At 37.4% G+C, this 17,378-nt stretch overlaps 1 protein-coding gene across 1 annotated transcript in view; it reads left to right on the top strand.

Moving 5' to 3' along the window:
- Window positions 1-13,417, top strand: part of LOC126464159 (serine protease snake-like) — an 80,870-nt gene extending 67,453 nt beyond the window's left edge. The window contains exons 5-7 of the mRNA XM_050096213.1: window positions 6,803-7,080; window positions 11,612-11,754; window positions 12,717-13,417. Coding sequence (XP_049952170.1) covers window positions 6,803-7,080; window positions 11,612-11,754; window positions 12,717-12,887 — 592 coding nt within the window. The 3' untranslated portion in view covers window positions 12,888-13,417. The remainder of the gene's footprint in view (window positions 1-6,802; window positions 7,081-11,611; window positions 11,755-12,716) is intronic.
- Window positions 13,418-17,378: the final 3,961 nt, after the last annotated feature.

Here is a 17,378-nt window from a genome sequence, read left to right as displayed (position 1 = left end):
TTGTTTGCGCAGCAATCGCCGACATAGTGTAACTGAGGCAGAATAAGGGGAACCAGCCCGCATTCACCGAGGCAGATGGAAAACCGCCTAAAAACCATCCACAGACTGGCCGGTTCACCGGACCTCGACACAAATCTGCCAGGCGGATTCGTGCCGGGGATCAGGCGCTCCTTCCCGCCCAGAAAGCCATGCGTTAACCGGATGGCCAACTGGGCAGGCTACCATACATGGTACTACAGAATGTTCCCTTTTCCACACAATTCCATAAATCAAAATGAGTGGTTGTAGCTGCAGACAGTTTTAGGTTGGTTGGGTTTTCTTAAAACTGATACTTTATAAACAAAAGAATTGTACAGAAAAATATGCAGTTGACTGATTCCACTGTGGAATGCCTACCAACATAACAGAAACAAAACTTCATTGATATCAATGCCATATTTGTGAAAGGCTGAAAGTAACAATAAAAAATGGGAGAACTCACTTTGCAGCACCAAATTCTCTCTTTTCAGGAAACTCTCTCCAGGCCTGGTTAGCTGAATTATAGTGCAAGTTCACCTTAAATATTACAAAAACTAGTAATGTATTTCATTATTTATGAAACACCAGTTTCTCACAAAGTATCAGTATCAGTACATCATACATACCTTGGACAATGTACAGTACTTCGCTGTGAAACATTTCTTCCATCACTCTCCATGGTGACATACTGTTGCACAGTCTCTCGTGTGTATTTGGGGTCAGAAGTTACATGGTCCTTGTAATATGCAGTGAAAGAACAAAGTAATGCAGTGTGTTACACCACTCATAAGGAAGGGGAACGTTTTGTCAACAGCCATAATAATGGTTACCAGCTCCAGTTTGCCAGTAGAAAGAAATTGTTTGTTAACATTAACTGTACTCTGCTCTTCAATCTCTTCCATCACCACTACCTCTAGCTTGCTAATAGCACCCTAAACTTAAACCCTGCTGCTTATTAGTTACATGTGCACACACTTATCTGAAACACTTATGTAAACAAAATTCTATATAACTGCTCAGCTATGTTTCACATGCTGGAAGAATTGTTCTATAGATCACTGTGAATCACAAATAGATATCAACAATATTTACTGCTAGACATCATAAACTGCACCTAGAGGCCCATGGCTTGCCTCCTAAGTGCAGATGGTCTGCCAGCCTACTTCTGAATTTCGTAAACTCCAAGAAACTCATGAAATTGTTCAAATACTGAGACACTTATTTGTAATTCTTTCTTGTATTCAGCCTTGGATTTGTCAAGTATACTATTATTCTCATGATGTGGCAAAAAATTCCATGACCTCTTAATTTAGAAGCAGTGTAATGAAGTTGGCCGACCTTTAATTCTCTCTGCATACTTGAAATGGTTCATATGGCTCTGAGCACCATGGGACTTAACTTTCTGCATACTTCCTTCTGCCTTCTGAAAATTGTACAAAACTTATCATATCGCCTTTATCTTACAAAACATGAAGTGCGGGCCAAGTGAACAAAACAATACTATTTGCCAAGAAAGTTACAGTGCTCTAACTTTTTCTAGGCTAACTGTGGTTCACTGGCTTCTTGGTGTAGTCTGTGTTGTGCATGTGTGGGACAAAGATAAAAAAGTTATAGAATAAAACTCTTTTTTTCCTATAAATAAAAATACCTTATAACACCATCTTGAGCCTGAATATCACACAAGAGACACAATCTCAAAGTGAAAATGCCACCCATGTGAAAACAGATAGTTATGGACCAGTATATTACAAAAAATAAGCTCAAAGAAAGTTACAACAACACACTTACTTGGTTAAATTTCAAGCCATCAAATGCAGCAACAAGGCAGTTATTAATGGGCAGATGGATGAAAAAGGATGGAAAAAAGTGGAAATTGCAAACATTTCAACAGAAGAAGGGCAGGAACCCACATCCCTGGAAAACATCAGGATTTTTTCCACTAAGTACACAAACTCAAATAAGTGAGGTAAGTGGTCAGGCAAGAAATGATTTACTCCCTGTACATAATTTGAAATTACTCCATCAGAATGATCAGTCACTCTCAAATAAACTATATGAAATAGAAATAATGTTAAATGACCTAAAATATATTTCTGTACTGTCTTTACAGAACACTGGCTCAAACAAGATATGTTGGAGCAAACACATTCCTCAGTTCAAACCTGCAAGCATGTTTTGTAGGAAAATATTAAGTCATGGGGGGTACTTGTGTATTTATTAGAGAAAATGTTGAATTCAGTAGTGTAACTAAACACCATAAACTGTCCTTTGATAAAGATGTGGAACATTCTATAGCCGAACTACCGAGGCAAAATACAGTTATTATTTGTGTATACAGATCACCAGATGGAAACAAAAAAGTGTTCTACAATTGCATGGGGGATCTCTTGGAAGAAATTCACTCTCCCAAGAAGAATATAAATGTATGTGGCAACTTTAATATTGATTTATCGAAATCCAATAATTTCAGAGATGACAATTTAAATCTACTACACTCATTCAACATCAGTGCAACAGTAATTGAACCAACTCAAGAAACACCAATCTCTGCATCTATTATTGATCAGATCTTGATAAATAGTGCAAATATGCCTATAACATACAAGTTGTAAACACAGGTTTTAGTGATCACAATGCTCAAATTCTTGAAAAAGAATATTTCAGGACACGCAATTCCCAGTAGAATACAACACACTGTAAGGAATTTCAGTACAAAAAATGTGGAATATTTTTGTTCACTCCTGAAGGGTGGAAGCTGGAAAGATGTAAATGACTGTAATGATACCAGTGAGAAATATGATAAGTTAATGGCTACATTCAAACATTTTTTAATGGCTTTTCCCAAGAAAATACCTACATCTAATTCTACTCAAAAGACAATAAAGTGGATTACAAAAGTGATAAGAATATCATGTCAAAATAAAAGGAGATTGTATGAGTACTCCTAGGAGAATATTAACTTGACTTTATTACATATTTCAAAAGATACAAGAGAATACTAACACTGAGTTATTTATAAAAAGAATAGAAAATGACAAAATATTGTATAATTCCAAAAATAAAACTAAAGCAACCTGGCAAATTATAAGGAAAGAAATGGGCACCAGGCCAGTTAATCACAGTAATATAGAGCTGAATATGAATAAAAATAAACTAATTGATCCCAAACATGTAGCTAGTACTATCAACAATTATTTCTCTAACATAGCACAGCAGTTAATAAATACACACCTTGACAAACAGCCAGCCAGTCATTCAGATCAAAAAATGCATCCAAACACATTATTCATGTATCCAGCAAAACCCAAGGCACTGTCAAGAATCCTAAAAGAATTACCTAATAAATATTCAGTGGGTGTTGATGAGAAACCAGATGCTATTATTAAAGTTAGTGCAACATTTCTTGTGGAACCACTAACAGACATAGTAAATTCATCTTTTGAGAGTAGTGTGTTTCCAAATAATCTAAAAACTGTAAAAGTAACACATTTGCATAAGAAGGATGCAAAAAGTGGTATTATTAATTATAGGCCAGTTTCAGTATTGTCAGGCTTCAGCAAAATTATGGAAAAAATGTTCCTTAGGAGATTAACAGTTTTCTTAAATAAAGAGAGGCTAATAAGCAACTCCCAACATGGGTTCAGAGCTGGGAAGTCAATGCAGACAGCAAATTTTGCCTTCTTAAATAATATTAAAGTCTGTGGATGATAAACAACATGTACAGTATCTGGGATATTTCTGGATCTAAGTAAAGCGTTCAGTGTTATTGATCATGGCATTCTCTTGGGTACATTAAGTAACTGCGGAATTAGAGGCCAGTCTGAAAGCGTGCTCCTGTCGTACCTCAGTAATCATCAGCAGATTACAGAAATAAAACACAAAGATAGTGAAACACAAAAAAATTCTAGTTTTTACAATGATGAGGAGAAAATAAAGTATGGAGTCCCACAAGGGTTAGTTTTGGGACTTGTCCTATTTCTGCTGTACATAAATGACTTGGCTCATAAAATACATGATGGAACCACTGTACTCTTTGAGATGACACTAATATTCTAATTAAATCACACAATGAGGAAAATCTGCAAGAGGCTGCAATATCGTTATGCATACCATAGTGCACTGTTTAAGACCAATAGGCTCATCATAAATTCTGAAAAAGCTGTGGCAGTTAACTTTCACACCATACACAACCTCCAGTCAGCAAACCCTGTTTTCACTATCAAAGAAAAAAATGTGTTGAAGGTCAGTCATACAAAATTTCTAGGCATTCATGTCCAAGCAGAGCTAAAGTGAAAGGTGCACCTACACAATTTAGAGACTGAATTCATTAACAGCCTTGTTAGGATCCTCACTCAGAATACAAGCTGCTCACCAGTGCTGACAATGTACCATTGAAACATACTGTCGCTACTTATGTACGGAATAATTTTTTGGGAAATTCTACAAAAACATTTAAAATACAGAAAATGATTATCGGGGTGATAAAAAAAGCTAAATGCAAGAATTCCTGTAGACTATTTTTTAAAACTCAAAATAATGCTGCTGCCTTGCTTGCACATATAAAAAATACTAATTTTCACAAAAGGGAGTATCTTAAAAGAAGGAAAATCTCTTCAGACACAGCTATGATATACACACATATGAAACTAGTCAGAAGATGAACCTACAAATGAACACAGTAGATACAAACTTATGCAAAAGAGGAGTGTATCATATTGGAAGTATGTTATATAACTATTTGCCTTCTTTCATAAAATGCATACCAACATTAAATGTGTTTACAATAAAGTTAAAAACAGTTCTTGCTTGACCACTGCTTCTATTCTTTGTGTGAATTTATGGAACAACGTAACAAGTAAACTTTATTTACAAAATTTTTCCAATTGTCAATTCATAATATACACTCCTGGAAATGGAAAAAAGAACACATTGACACTGGTGTGTCAGACCCACCATACTTGCTCCGGACACTGCGAGAGGGCTGTACAAGCAATGATCACACGCACGGCACAGCGGACACACCAGGAACCGCGGTGTTGGCCGTCGAATGGCGCTAGCTGCGCAGCATTTGTGCACCGCCGCCGTCAGTGTCAGCCAGTTTGCTGTGGCATACGGAGCTCCATCGCAGTCTTTAACACTGGTAGCATGCCGCGACAGCGTGGACGTGAACCGTATGTGCAGTTGACGGACTTTGAGCGAGGGCGTATAGTGGGCATGTGGGAGGCCGGGTGGACGTACCGCCGAATTGCTCAACACGTGGGGCGTGAGGTCTCCACAGTACATCGATGTTGTCGCCAGTGGTCGGCGGAAGGTGCACGTGCCCGTCGACCTGGGACCGGACCGCAGCGACGCACGGATGCACGCCAAGACCGTAGGATCCTACGCAGTGCCGTAGGGGACCGCACCGCCACTTCCCAGCAAATTAGGGACACTGTTGCTCCTGGGGTATCGGCGAGGACCATTCGCAACCGTCTCCATGAAGCTGGGCTACGGTCCCGCACACCGTTAGGCCGTCTTCTGCTCACGCCCCAACATCGTGCAGCCCGCCTCCAGTGGTGTCGCGACAGGTGTGAATGGAGGGACGAATGGAGACGTGTCGTCTTCAGCGATGAGAGTCGCTTCTGCCTTGGTGCCAATGATGGTCGTATGCGTGTTTGGCGCCGTGCAGGTGAGCGCCACAATCAGGACTGCATACGACCGAGGCACACAGGGCCAACACCCGGCATCATGGTGTGGGGAGCGATCTCCTACACTGGCCGTACACCACTGGTGATTGTCGAGGGGACACTGAATAGTGCACGGTACATCCAAACCGTCATCGAACCCATCGTTCTACCATTCCTAGACCGCCAAGGGAACTTGCTGTTCCAACAGGACAATGCACGTCCGCATGTATCCCGTGCCACCCAACGTGCTCTAGAAGGTGTAAGTCAACTACCCTGGCCAGCAAGATCTCCGGATCTGTCCCCCATTGAGCATGTTTGGGACTGGATGAAGCGTCGTCTCACGCGGTCTGCACGTCCAGCACGAACGCTGGTCCAACTGAGGCGCCAGGTGGAAATGGCATGGCAAGCCGTTCCACAGGACTACATCCAGCATCTCTACGATCATCTCCATGGGAGAATAGCAGCCTGCATTGCTGCGAAAGGTGGATATACACTGTACTAGTGCCGACATTGTGCATGCTCTGTTGCCTGTGTCTATGTGCCTGTGGTTCTGTCAGTGTGATCATGTGATGTATCTGACCCCAGGAATGTGTCAATAAAGTTTCCCCTTCCTGGGACAATGAATTCACGGTGTTCTTATTTCAATTTCCAGGAGTGTAGTTCACATTGTGCTTATCATGTCACCTTATCACTTAATAACTGCTATTATAACATTCAGAAGCAATGTAGTACACCAGCCTTCATTATTATGCATTTTGATTATGTCAACAATGTAGTCAAAATGACTACTGTATTGTAAATTAACTACTTTACCACTGTCCTATATCACACATATAAACAATGTACTAAAATGATTCTTGGACAAATAAACAAATTTAAGTACTAAAATTATGGAGAGAGAGAGAGAGAGAGAGAGAGAGAGAGAGAGAGAGAGAGAGAGAGAGATATAATTATTTGAATGACCTATTGTAGCTAAGGAAGGGCTATTTTTATTTGTTATTGGTTATAAAAAATTACTGATAAATGTGGAAGACTGGAATAAGGCCTGTTGATAGCTTTAGATGAATATTTATCATTTTACAATCAGCAGAGACTAAAATAAAATTCAATCTCTACAGTGGTATTGTGAGCCGTGTACGCCTGGGTGATGTTGACTTGACAACACCAAATGGTGACGATGAAACTGTGCAGTTGATCGATGTTGACAAGGTAACCCCACATCCCTTGTACCAACCACGAAGCAGGTTCCATGATTTGGCTGTCCTGCATCTACGCACACCAGCCAAACTTAGCTCACGTGTTCGTCCTGCTTGCTTGAATTCATTAACACAGCTGCCAACAAATCGGGTAATTATTGCAGGATTTGGAGCAGAAAGCAGTCGATCAACAGAATTTGGTAAGTTAAAAAAGTATTTAAAGTGCCACTTTTCTGCGAGAATATTATTGTAAGAGGATGGCATTTAAAAAAAGTTAAAAAATTTTGTTTCCATTCAGAAAGCATCTTTGTGATCTACTTTTGAGTATATTATTTGTTACTGAAATATAAACTTCTCTCGTTACCTACAGTCACCTAGTGGAAATCCAATGCAAATATTTCTTTAAATTTTGTGGTACATGTCTCCTGTATCTTTTCAAAGGCTTTCCCTATTTCATGTGCATTTTCTTCACTTCGTTTATAAATACAGACACTGACATCGATTACTGTTTCTTCTGAAAAGTATAGATCTGTATCATGTATTTGCATTGGTTAGAAAACATACATACATCCGTAAAACATAAAAATTATACTATATCTTATTTGCACATGACAAATGATATTCACCTTCAGCTACTGAAGTAGCAGAAGGTGGGACCATGAAAAGTTGTTTGTTCTCCTATGCCATCCTCTTTGTTTCAGAGGACGATTTGCACCTAACCTCCTCACTTAATTTGTTTTGTACATCCAACTTCTGTCTTCCCCTACAGTTTTTAACCTCTACAATTCTTGCAAGTAACATGGTAAGCTATCCCTTAATGGCTTACATAAATCGTATTACCATGTTCTTCCTTCTTGTCAATGTTTCCTGCAGGTTCCACTCCTCACTGATTCTGCAGAGAACCTCGTTGTTTCTTATCTTATCCCTCCTTCCCAACATCCTTCTGTAGCAATAATCTCAAGTGCTGTGTTTCTATTCTTTTTTTGTTTGTCCCACAGTCCATGATCCATAAATAGATGCTGTGCTCAAAACAAATGTTCTCAGAAATTTCTTCCTCAAATAAAGTCATATGTTGGACACTGGTAGGCATCTTTTTGTGAGTAATGCCCTCTTTGCCTGTGCTAATCTGCCTCTTATATCCTCTGTGCTTTTTATGTTGTGTAATTTAGCCCCCAGTTTTGAAAAGTTTACCGCCAATCACATTTCTGCTACTCGTCATTATTTTCATTTTTCGTAGACTTTCTCTCAATCTGTATTCTGTACTCATTAGACTGTTTATTCCATTCAACATGTCCTGTAATTCTTACTAAATTTTACTGATGATAGCAATGTTATCAGCAAATATTAGCATTGATATCCTTTCAGCCTGATTTTTAATCCCACTTTTGTACCTTTCCTTTATTTCTATTTAGTCATTTATATTTATTTATTTATTTGTTGATGTAGCACCCATTTTATCACATTAACGATACAACACTTGTAAAAATAGAAGCCAGTATAAAAATTTATAATTTACGTTCATGTACAAAATATAAGCACATCTAAGTTGTAATATTATGTTTAGAATGGTAGCTTCCTTATAAACACAACTTGATGGATTGTAAAAAAAAACACTATTGTATTTACATGTAAAAAATAAATCTATGTACATACATATAGACGAACGATGCATAGCTGAAAAGTTACTGCTACATATTGACTGATTTTACTGAAGTAAGAAATATGCTACTTAAATTTGTATAAGAATGCAGAATTTGATGTCTACGTAGAAGGGTAACTACATACATCAATTAACAGGGAGTACATTTGTAAAAGGAGTTTAATTTTTCCTAGAAATACTTTGACAGATATAAATTTCTGAATACAGAAAACACGAGGCAGAACCCACAGATCTGAGTAATATTCCAAAATCCATTAATGCTGTTGTAGTTGTGGATTATTAGTAGAACTTTCAGCTCTCTTTTAAATGCATTATAGCTTGGTATTCCTTTGATCTTATCTGGCAGTGCACTGAAGAGAATTTTTGGTTTATGTAATACACTGTATTGGTGTATTGATTTTGTGAAAGTAATTTCTATTCCTTGTTTCATAATTGTGGGCCTCACTGAACGATGTTGAAAACTGAGTCCTAATGGAATAGATACTCTCAAATATAAATTTAGATTGAAGGATAATAATTTTAATTTTTTAAGAATGCCTCCATATGATCCTTTGAAAGGAACACCTTTTATTAATCTTAAATCTTTCTTCTGAAATATAAATTACTGTTTTACAAATGTGGCATTCTGTCACTGTTGCTTCGATGCATACATTGAACAACAGTGGCAAGACTGCAACCCTGTCTTACAACCTTCCAAATCTGAGCACTCTGTTCTTGGCCTTCCATTCTTATTTTTACCACTAGGTTCTGGGATGTATCGTACACTGTCCATCTTTAACTGTAACTTACACCTACAAGGTGTGTTCAAAAAGTAAGGTGACTTTATATTTTTATGAAAAAATATTCATTTATTCATGTTGTTCCCCTCAGATACAATACACTTGTGCCAATGCTTCTTCCAATCCTTGAAGCACTTCTCACAAGCACTTTTTGGTATAGCCTTGAGTACTTCCAGTGATGCAGTTTTTATTTCCTCAATCGCTGAATCTTTGTCCTTTCATAGGTCTCTTCAGCCTTTGGAACAGGAAAACATTGCAGGGGGACAAATCTGGTGAATATAGTGACTCAGGCATGACTGTGGTGTTGTTTTTGGCCAAAAAATTACTCACAAGCAATGATGAATGAGCAGGTGCATTGTCGTGATGCAAAAGCAATGAATTGTTTTTCCACAATTCCTGAGGTGTTTTGCATATCGCTTCTCATAAATGGCACATAACATCTAGGTAATAGTCATTGACCGAATGACCTTGAGGCAAAAATTCATGATGCACTACACCTCAGTAACTGAAAAAAAAAAAACAGTGACTAAAACTTTGACATTTGATCGAACTTGGCATGCTTTTTTTCGGTCTCGACTCTCTGGGATGCTTCCATTGGGATGATTGGGCTTTGGTTTTGACATCATAACCATAAACCCATCTTTCGTCACAAGTTATGACTCTTTTGAGCTAATCACGATCGTCATTGGCGTCATTCAAGAGTTCTTGAGGGATGCTCATGAGACGCTTCTTCTAATCAAAATTGAGAAGTTTTGGAACAAACTTCACTGACACGCGTCTCGTGCCTAAAACATCCAAAAAAATTGCATGACACGAGCCAACTAATATGCCAACATCCTCAGCAACTTCTCTTATGGTAATTCAATGATTTTCCAAAACGATTTTCTTCACAGCTTCAATGTTATCCTCTGTTGTTGATGTGCTGGAGCATCCAGAGTGAGGTTCATCATTGGCATCTTCTCGGCCATTGTGGAAGAGCTTGTACCATTTGTAAACTTTTTTTTTATAACTTTGAGCAGACTCACCGTATGCCACTGTCAACATTTAAAGTGTTTTAGAGCACTTGATTCCATTTTTCATACAAAATTTGATGCAGATTCTTTGTTCCATTTTTTTATAATAATTGAAAATTGCTGAGCACAATAAAACACTTCTAAACTTTCTATCTGTCAAAAACAAAGTATGCTGTACACTTGAAACTGTGAACATATGTTTGGAACATATGTACCAACATACCAAAAAAAAGATCAATAATCGAATTATGTTGGCCATGCAGTTTGAAAAGTAACCTTACTTCTTGAACAGCCCTTGTATTTTTCTGAGATATTTAGCCATCTTGCACTATTTTAAATTGTCACACATTTTCTAGGTCAACAAATAGTATGAGTTCATCTTGATTTTTCTTAAGTCTTGGTCCTATTATCAAGTGCAGCATCAGAACCGCCTTCACCTTTCCTAAAGTCAAACTGATCATCATGTAACAGATGCTCAGTTTTGTTTTCCATTCATCTAGACAGCTTTGTTCACAAAATACTTTTGTCATTGGCTGAACTAACAAAGAGGCTCACTGTTAAGACATTAGTACATGAAATCAGTTTTTCTTGGATATTGAGACAATCGGAGAATCTCTATCAAGTTGGAATGAGGTTTCAAGCAGGTTGACAATGTTGATAGCACTTCACATAAGTGATAATGTTACTTCCAAATACTCATTAAATAATTCTGCCTGTTGATGAGAAGAGATTTGATTCATGAGTCCTTTACCTGTATCTGAATAATTGGTGAAGCAGCTGAGAATGAACTATTTGGTCATGTGTACAACTTACTCAAAAATTATTGCTCGAGATTTAAATAATAGACCTTATACTTCATGCAGCTAGTTTTTATATCATTCAGACGACTAATCATCTAGTGTGTCAACAACATTGTACCATTTAAATTAATTTATTTTAATTTAATATAAATTTTTATTTATATTATTTAATTAATTTAATTTAGTATTAATTTTCATTGTTATAAATACTTTACATGGATCATTAAATAACATTAAAGTCTAGAAATGTTTACATTATTGTAAACTTACAGTTGATTGATAAATAGACTCCATAGTTTTTTATTAACTTTATCACTGAGATGATATTAGTTGACGTAGCCTACAGCTCATACATTTCTATATATTTAAACAACAGGGCATAAGGTCCTGCTAATATAGGTTGATTTTTAAAAAATACATGCTTTAAGATTTGTAATTCATTTTGTCTAAGTTATACTCACTCACTTTCTTTCATACAGGCACAGCACGCTATGTGGATGTCACTGAAATACCTGCATTACAGTGCCAAAAAGCACTCCCACAACTGACTCGCATAGGTGTCAAAGTTAATGAGTCACTGATATGCGCTGCAGATGAAGCTGGTGGCCGTGACTCTTGCAGGGTAAGATGGCTCTCATAAATGCAGTCATGTTTTCGTTCATCTGTTGAAAACATATGTTTCATTGATCACCTCTTGAAGTAAATTTTGTGTGTGTGTGTGTGTGTGTGTGTGTGTGTGTGTGTGTGTGTGTGTGTGTGTGTGTGTGTCTGGGCGTGAGCACATACACCAGTATTTATTTAGTACTGCTTGCTGGATATTTACTGATATGCACATATAATTGTGAAAGAGGGAGTTATAATAGATGGGGGAAAAGCTACTTACAACTAATTATCACTGGTTTAAAGGAGATTTGTAAACCTAACTGTAATTAATCAAGTGATTTATGAAAAGGATGGGTTAATAATTTGGTCATATAATTTACTTTGAGGATTCCCAGTCTGTTGCTTTATGTCTTTGGACACGTTGAAGAGACCTATTGTGAATATTTTTGGAATTAACTATGTTAATGCCATTATAAATGTCATGTCAAAATAAGTATTATGGATGCAAATTTATAAAAGCTTTTTGATTGTATTTATGTACAGTATATCTCAAGATGTGGGTTTGCCAAAAAGTATTAAAATCAGAAGTGAATAACATACAATAAATTCATAAATTAAAAAGAGGAAAAATATCCAAAATAGTTCCATCAGTTTCCCATAATGACATGGCATTTTCAACAGTTTATGAAAGAGCAGTTAGCATGGAGTAAAAATGGAGAGAGATTTGCACATTGACAAAATAAGATAATTTATGAAATATTAGAAGCTTCTGCATTTAGTTATATAATAAAGTAGTCCAAAACTGCTCCATCGGGATCTGACCAAATTCTAGATTTAAGGGTTTTGACGCTGTTGTACTGTAAATCGAGAAACACATAACAGATCAAGGGGTAATGAGCCACTTACATTTCATTTTCACAAATGATAATTTATTTCAGGATTTGGAAAACTGAACATATTTTTCATTACATTTTGTTTCAGGGTGATTCTGGAGGCCCCCTTCAAGTTCGGCTTGACAAACCTCACTGTCAGTTCAGTGTTGCTGGATTAAGTTCTTTTGGACCAGTGTTCTGTGGGGAGCCAGGTGTACCTTCCGTGTATACTAGCATTGCTGAATACTTAGAGTGGATAGAGTCTGTTGTTTGGCCTTAAATATTGGGTATCAGTGTGAGAGATGAAAGTATTATTCTGATATGAAAAGTGGTACTCAGCACTGCAGACAACTCTTGACAGTTTACTATGCAGTGTATTTAATGAACTGCAGATGAATAGGGTGGAGTGTTAAAAGAATTGTTGGAAGACAGTAAAAATGCAAATGTTGCATCTAGGACTTGGAATTTATTATTGGTAAGCAAAAAACCAGAAAAAAACCTCTGTCAGATATTCAATTTGGGCTCATACTTATTTTTGCAGCCCATTTCTACACTGCCATTTCCATTTCAATTTTTACAGTTTTATGGTGACTACAGCAAACACTAAATAAAATTTATGAGATAGAGAATGTTTACAAGAAGCAAAGTAGATGCTAATGCAGTGGTTTCGGAAGTTATAAAGCGTTTTTTATTGTGCAACCATGATATTTCTATCACATTGTTTTACCAGTTATTACAATTTTGTAACTTAATTAAAAACTATTGTAAATGGTGAATGTGAATTTCTAAATAAAGGAGCTGAATCCCCCATCTTTTTTATTGTGACTTTCCACCTACTTTGTTCTTGTTTGAAACTGCCTACAGTTTATTTTGCACAGCAAGAAGTTGCATTATACCTGCAACATAAAATGTGGGCTGGGCCATTGTAAAATTTTCTTCCATGTCATTTGGATTGACTGAGAGGATAATTAATAATTTTGAAAATCAGATAGACCCCCAGTTTGAGGATGATTCTTGATGGAACAATTAACCACAGCACATGAAAGGGATTTACATTAGTGAGAGAGCTATGAACGGGTTATGTCCTAGTGCCATATTTCATGATTATGGTTAGTTTTATGATCTAGGAAAAAAATAACCTACCTCACTTTAGATAGGTATGCAGGAGGCAGAGGGCTTGTCTGATGAGCTGACCTGGAGAAAACTATTACTCCTTTTATGTTTTGACTATGAAATTGGATAGTTAAAGACTGCACACTTTTGAAAAGGACACTCTTAATTTTTACATAATGCACCAATGACCATTTTCATGCAGTTCAAGCCAGCCAGGAATTAAACTGTTTTCACTTACCTCCTTTTACAGGCATGAACAACTGCTAAATTCCTTCATCTTCTCTGCTGTGAAAGGTGCCACAGGACTATAATGATAATTATGTAACCTAATTTCTTCACTTGAGTGTTTATTATTAAATATGAATGGACATACTCCCCTCTGCCCAAACTCTATTCAACAAATGTGAAGATACCAGAACATGACAAAACAAGATCAACCTTAACATATCCACTGTTTTGCTACTGAGATCATAATATTCCATCTGGCACTGAAATATTATTTGTTGTAATGTTTCACCATGTACATCTAATAATTATCAAGACTGATTTCCCAGTTAATTGGGAGTTGTATAGGCTATAAATTACATCAGTCGTATTCTTAGGATCCTATGACAAGTGATCTCTGGGACCTGGAGAGGACATATATTTTATTCGGGTTCAATAAACAATATTACTTAACATTGTCAATGCTATAGCATTATAGTGCAAATATTAAATGCAACATACCCTAAAACATTAATTTTAAGTTCTGGGAGGATTCTCTTACTAGAGTAAGAGTTGTTGAATTGAAAATTCTTTATTTCAATGCTAAACTTGACCAGCTAACTCGTAAGATCATTTTAAGATCTGAAGACTGTTAAATACACTTGTACCATGTACCTGATTTCTTTCTGTAATAATATTAAGCCCTTAAACTTGTTGTAGCTGTCATAGTATTTTGTTCTTGCTCTGTTTTTACAAAAATGAAGTATTGGCAATATTAAAGAATACATGTCTAGTGAAACAGTTATCAAAATATCAGTATTTATATTTTGAAAGAACTATCCATGGATGTTGAATTTCCTCAAGAAATAATTCCATAGCTCATTAATAAATAGAGCTTTTTGTATGAGTGTGAACAATCATGGGATGTTGTATGTACTATGATGTATCTCACCCCCCCCCCCCCCCCCGCCACCTTTTCCCCCTCCCAAGCCATTGGAAGAAGAGGAGGAGGAGTTGGAGGAGGAGATTAGTGTTTTTAACATCCTGTTCACAACGAGGCCATTAGAGACGGAGCACAAGCTCGGCTTAGTGAAGGAAGGGGAAGGAAATTGGCTTTGTCTTTTCAAAGGAAGCATCCTAAAATTTGCTGAAGTGATTTAGAGAAATCACTGAAAATCTAAATAAGGACGTTTGTGTATGTGTTTGAAACATTGTCCTCCCAAGCCTTTGGAATACGTAGATTGTGCCAGTGTTTGCATCAGGGGTCAAGATGGAGCAAACGATTGAACAGTATTGCACAAACAAATATTGTATACATTGAACAAATATGCAATGGAGACTGTTGATATTATCTGAGAAGTTTATGAGGATTCAGGAATGACAGTCTGAGTAGCTTCGTTGGAGTGCCTCAACAGCCTTGCAGATGCTGACTTACTTATCTACACCCACACATACATCTACATGACTACTCTACAATTACCACTTAAGAGTTTGGCAGAGTGTTCATAGAACCATTTTTACAATTTCTAAACCGTTCCACTTTCAAACAGCATGTGGGGAAGAAATTAAAATCTAAATTTATTTATGAAGCTTCTGAGTTATCTTACTTCATTATGATGGTCTTATTTCTCCCCACAAAGGTGAGAGTCAGCAAAATATAGAAAGATTCAGAGAAACAAGAAATTGAAAGACTGTTTTTAAATCAATTTATTTATGGAAGAAATGCTGTTTCAGAACACAATGTAAATTTCTCTTGGGAGATATCTTGCAACTGAGCTTCACTTTTTTATGAAAATTCCTGCAGCCTGTTAGATAAACTATGCTTGGATCAGAGCAATATTTCAAAAGAAATTGACAATTGCTTCTTGGGTCTTAGCTTTCAATTCTGATGTAGCTGACAGATTATGATACACTGCATTTTTAAGGTAACCCCACAAGAAGAAATTGCATATCGGTATCTCAGGGGATCTGGGAGGTCAGGGAAAATCCCATTTCTTGAAATTAAATGATGTCAAACAACTGGCTTACAGCAGCCACCAATATTTAGGTTGTGTGTGATGCTGACTTGTCTTGCTGAAACTGAACGTTGTCAATCATTTGTGGAGATGTCTGCAGTTTGTGCACAACAAATTTTTTGACATACAGACCCATTGTGACTGTAGTTGTAAGGCCATGGCCATCATAAAAAAAATAACAGCCTGTTATACCATATGATGACACAGAATGCCACACAGTAACATTGCTTTTGTGCAACGGACATTGATGTAGCTCTGTATGATTTTTTTGTGCCCAATAGTGAAAGTTTTGCTTAACAAATCAACGAAGATAGAAATGGGATTCATCTGACATCCAGAGGTTGTTAACAAACTCATTGTCATTATCTATCTTTTCAAGCATTCATTCACAGAATTGTCGCACAAGATGATCACTGAGTTTCATTTTCCAGACATTCTGCAACTTGTATGGATGGTAATGTAAGTCCCATACTACGAGGGTTGGTTTTTAAGTAAGGGCCGTTCGCGTGTATAGTCCCGTAGTTCGCGCGGACGCCGCAACAAGCCACCGCGCCACTTGCCGGCATCCTTCCCGTTCACACTGATGCAAGTTGCAGCTCTGTAGCTGACATGTACGCATTGCTGTGCTACTTTATAATGTTTACGATTTTTGAATCGCCCGCCGCGTGTGAGATACGATCAGTGATACGTTTTTTGACCGCGAGAAGCCTATCAGCTGCAGAAATTCATCGTCAGTTAACAGAAGTTTATGGCTTGAATGCAAGGAGTGAAGGTAAAGTGCGTCAATGGGTTAGAGAGTTTAAAAATGGCCGTCAAAACGTCCATGACGAAGAACGCTCATGCCGGCCCTCTGTGATCACTGATGATTTGGTGGCTGCAGTTGAAACAGATTCGTGAGGACAGAAGATTCACAATTTCCACTCTTTCTTTGGAATTTCCACAAGTTTCAAGATCGGTTTTGTACAAAATTGTGTCTGAAAACCTAAACTTTAAGAAACTGTGTTCTCGGTGGGTACCCAGACTCCTCACAGAGGACCACAAAGGGAAGACATTTGCCACTTCATTGGACTTTTTGATTCATTATGAGGAAGAAGGGGATGACATGTTGAGTCAAATTGTCACTGGAGATGAAACATGGGTATCCCATATCACTCCCGAAAGCAAGCGACAATCGATGGAATGGCGACACACAACCTCACCCGTCAAGGTCAAAGCCAAACAGACGCTGTCAAAGTGCAAGATTATGGCAACTGTGTTCTGGGACCGGCGCGGTGTTTTGCTAGTGGACTTTATGCCATGAGGAACGACAATCAACTCAGATGCCTACTGTGCAACTATAAAGAAGCTCCACAGAGCAATTCAAAACAAAAGGCGCAGCATGCTGACAAAAGGAGTTTTGCTCCTGCACGATAACGCTAGGCCTCACACCTCATGAAAGA

The sequence above is a fragment of the Schistocerca serialis genome, chromosome 1 (assembly GCF_023864345.2).
Source record: "Schistocerca serialis cubense isolate TAMUIC-IGC-003099 chromosome 1, iqSchSeri2.2, whole genome shotgun sequence".
Lineage (NCBI taxonomy): Eukaryota > Metazoa > Arthropoda > Insecta > Orthoptera > Acrididae > Schistocerca > Schistocerca serialis.
Note: the sequence above shows the minus strand (reverse complement) of the source record. Positions and strands in the feature narration are given on the sequence as shown.